At 37.7% G+C, this 4,334-nt stretch overlaps 1 protein-coding gene across 1 annotated transcript; it reads left to right on the top strand.

The window, feature by feature from the left end:
* Positions 1 to 278: 278 nt before the first annotated feature.
* Positions 279 to 2,976, top strand: LOC138706250 (U-scoloptoxin(16)-Er13a-like). Its single transcript, XM_069835322.1, has 4 exons — positions 279 to 353; positions 871 to 985; positions 2,138 to 2,273; positions 2,552 to 2,976. The coding sequence occupies exons 2-4, from the start codon at positions 880 to 882 to the stop codon at positions 2,649 to 2,651; spliced, it is 342 nt and encodes a 113-aa protein (XP_069691423.1). The 5' UTR covers positions 279 to 353; positions 871 to 879; the 3' UTR covers positions 2,652 to 2,976.
* The last annotated feature ends 1,358 nt before the right edge of the window (positions 2,977 to 4,334 follow it).

The raw sequence follows: 4,334 nt of genomic DNA, 5'->3' as shown, positions 1-4,334 counted from the left end.
TGCTCATTTGCAAAAAGATAAAAATTTTTGTATCACTATTCTTCCTGAAAACTTTCAGAATGTATTGTAGTCGGCTTCTACACTACAAGAAACAATAATTTTGTTTATACAGTAAATGAGCTTTTTAAAAATAGATTATGAACATCGGTTGACCTTCCGCGGTAAGACATGTGACCATTGTGTCATTGTTGCGCTCTTATGATTGGAGTGTGAAACATGAACGATTCTTCGTGCTGCCACATGAAGTTGGTATAAATGAGTGAACAAACCAAGCTCCAAGCATTTGGCAGCAAGACTGCAGAGTGGAATATACGGAACCAAGGTCTATCACATCCAAGAGCAGAACTCCTACTGTAAAGAACTCGCTGAATAACGTAACTATAAAGTGAAACTCCGAATTACTATATTTGAGTCTTGATCAGTAATACTATCCTCTAATAGTTATCCATTATTATCATTATTATTATTATTATTATTATTATTATTATTATTATTATTATTATTATTATTAATAGTAGATTAATCCATTATTTAATAACAATGTGTGAACTGCGATGCTATTTATTGTCGAAGGAATTTGTAATATTAAGATATTTGCCGATATGAGGTAGAGCATTCGTCATGAGATTACCTGATATTCTCTTTACATTACGGCAAAATGTCGCAAAACGCAACAAGTAATCAGTCCGAGAGCAATTCGAACTTGCGCCCTAGAGCAGCCTCGGATTAAGAATGAGTTTGCTGTCACCTAAGATTTGCATCCTCTTTATCTACATCACCATCAACATCATTCATCATCATCATCATCATCATTAGCAGCAGCAGCCATATCTCAAATTAAACAGCCTTTTGTCCTCACCTTTGCTTCAGCAGATCACCATGGTTCGGACTTGCGTGTGTATGCTCCTGATGCTGTGCTCTGTAACATTTCTTCAAAGCCGAGTAGAGGCAGCAGCTGCATTGGCCATAGTACCAGAGAATCCCGGTGAGTCCTAATTCATCCATACATTACGAGAGGCTATTGTTTTGTATTTTTTATACACGAAATATCTTCATTTCTTTCCTTAAATTCTTATTTCTTTACTTCTGTCTTTCAAAGTTACTATACTTCATTCTCTGTTTATTTCAGTCTTTCTAATTCACTCTGTTATTTTCCATCTCACTTTATTCCTTTTTCCCTTTCATTTATGTTTTGTTTCCTTATTTCTTTCTTCTCTCTTTCTTTCTCTCCTTTCTCTCTTTCTTTCTTCTTTTCTTTCTCTCTTTCTTTCTTTCTCTCTTTCCTTCTTTCTTTCTTTCTTTCCTTATTTCCTTTCTTTCTTCCTTTCTTTCTTTCTTTCTTTCTTTCTTTCTTTCCTTCTTCCTTCCTTTCTTTCTTTCCTTCTTTCTTTCCTTCTTTCTTTCTATCCTTCTTTCTTTCTCTCTTTCTTTCTTTCTTTCTTTCTTTCTTTTCTTCTACATTCCTTGCCGTTTCCATTCTGTCTTATTTTGCCCTCAGTTTGTACTTTCTCTCTTGCTCTCTCCCACCTTTTCATAATATTTTCTTCTCTTTGTCCCTTTTCATTTTGTCTTTCTTTCTGTTTTCTTCCTATTTCTTTGTTCCTTTTTCTCCCCTTATTGTTCGTTTATGCTCCTTTGTTTCTCTTCCTCTCACATCCATTTTCTATTTCTTCGCCTCTTTTTGTCTTTATTTACTTCTATTTTTCTTTTTCTTTGTTTTCTCTTTATGTCGATTTCTTTTTCCTTCCTTGTCTATTTCTCTGTATTCAATTTTTCAATTTTTCTTTATTTTTACATTTATTTTTCTAACCGTGAAGTGGTTCAGTGTCAGTATGCTGGGCTTATCAGCCAGGAGTCCGGATTCAAAACCTGGTAGATCCACTCTGAATTTGTAACTTGTAGGAAGGGTGCATGGGATTGGGAACACGGCACGCTATGCGAACTCTCGCCCGCTCGCTCCCTAGCTTTGGGAAGGGAACGGAGCAAGCTCCACCCTCTCCCGAGTGACGTTATGCACCAGTTCTCTTTACAGAATCGACGGGCAGAGTAGGTGTGGGATAAATTCTTGAGACAGGAATAAAAGTAATATAATTTGGGAGCCATACTGTGAATTCGTGTAATTCATTGCTGCACACAGATCATCCCGGAAAATGCTATGACGAGGACACGAAGAAGGCTTACGCACCCGGCGAGTCTTGGTACCCCGCAGGGCAGTGTTCTCAGAGTACGTGTCGGGGCAAGCAGAAGGACGGCTACCACATCGTTTTCGTCTCGTAAGATATTTATTTTACTTATACGCCTGTAGACACATTCCTTATGGCTGAATTGAAGATGCTTCGTGTACAATAACAATCACTCTGTATACACAACGCTACGGAACTATGGCGTTCATAATAAGAACGGCTTATGTTCCATTCCATCACTGATTGAACACTTTAGCCAGAATCTGTCGGATTAAATCGAAGATTGTAAAGTTTCACTTAATCTAATTGCTAATGTAATTAAGGTATTTGTAGCACGTAATTTACGTTCTTCTCAAATATAATTTTAGGTGCGGTGTTGTGGCGCGTCCCCATGGCAAGCCATGCGAACTCCAAACTGATGAGTCCAAGAACTATCCCGACTGTTGTCCTCGCTACGTATGCAATTAGCCTGACAATGTGAGTTTGTGATCACTGATTGCTGTACGTCAATGTTGTAAGAAATACGAAAGCAGAATTAAAAACATGGGAGCAAAATTGGATAAAAAATAACTTTATGCAAATGTGTTTCTTATACCTAAAGCAATATGAAAACAATAGAACTTGGTTTAAATTCAACAGAGGGAGCCACATAATTCTGCAAGTAATAAAATACATCAGTATTCGACATTTATGTAATTTGTCCTAAATGAATTATTTCTGCCTAGTTTTTGCGGTAATCATTCAATTGTGTGCAGTAATCTCTGGAATCTGAAATAAATTTTCTAGCATTGTTCATGTATTATAATTATTACTTCACAACACAAGTTACTAACGTTCAATGGTCAAACAGGGTAATGTACTCGTATTTGAAGGGTTCAGAACCATAGTGGGCCAAGCGCCATTTACTAATACCGTAGAAAAGAAGGGTTAAAATTAAGTTATTACCATAATTCAATGGAAACATAATATATAGCAAGTAAGATAAAGTATACACATTAAAACTAAATTATATATCAATCTTCATTAAAATATGGTATTCACTTAACTTTAACCCTTGTTTTCTCAATTTTTTTTAAATAAATGGCGCTTGGCCCACTATGGCTGTGAACCCCTCATTTATCCTACAAGACGAAAACTGGTGACCTTTATGTGATTAAATTCGTATTCTGTACAAGAGCGCGGACATTCGGCTACCCAATAATTCACAAGAATAGGAGTGGTAAGCACAATAAGCCTCAGCCTGCAGTGTTGAGCCTTCGTTCGGGTCCCGCCTCCGTACAAAAGAGAGATAGAGAAAAACATAATCAGTTCATGCGTGCCTCTTTTATTTACCAACTTAATAATAATAATAATAATAATAATAATAATAATTATTATTATTATTATTATTATTATTATTATTATTAACAGCCCGTGAAGGGCCTAGGTAACCAGCCGGCTGCTGGCCTCACGCCCACATGTCGAAGCAGAGGTGGATGATCATTCAACCAGAATGGAGGTATCGTGTTCTTAGCACGATGATCCTCCCAGCCGTTGTAGTTGGCTTTCGCAACCGGATTTTACTATCTATCGTAGCTCCCGAAGTGCATCATGATGCTGGGTGGGCACCGGTCCCACACACTGGCCGAAATTTCATGAGAAAATTTCTTCCCCATGAGGACTCGAACCAGCGCGCATTCCGTAACACGAGTCCTAGGCAGGATGCCTTAGACCACGACGCCACGGCGCGGGACTACCAACTTATTAACTTTCTTTATTACTTCAAGCTGATCAGGCCACATCCAATGCATTTCCTTCTTGACCTTACATCTGACTTTGTATCTGGATATGGGACCGTGCAGTTCAATGCTGTTGACTGTAGGCCTACCAGAGTACAGTGATCCTTTATATGACTCTGTTACAAAGTTATCATAGGATAGAGCACCAACATTCTCGGTGAAAACATATTTGGTCTCCCAAAATTATTTCTGTGTTTATTTTTTAATTTAATCACCAGTGTTTACCTTGGGATAGATTACAAATATGCAGGTTCTCGTTGACCAAGTTTTCCAGTGTTTATTTCATCATCTAGTGCCTGCTGTAGCGTTTCACTGAAATACCTTCCCTTATTGCATACCGGTACCACAGTCTAGTATATACAGTCACGAAGCT

The sequence above is a fragment of the Periplaneta americana genome, chromosome 9, assembly GCF_040183065.1.
Source record: "Periplaneta americana isolate PAMFEO1 chromosome 9, P.americana_PAMFEO1_priV1, whole genome shotgun sequence".
Lineage (NCBI taxonomy): Eukaryota > Metazoa > Arthropoda > Insecta > Blattodea > Blattidae > Periplaneta > Periplaneta americana.
The sequence above is the reverse complement of the archived record's forward strand: the minus strand, read 5'-3'. Positions and strand labels throughout refer to the sequence as shown.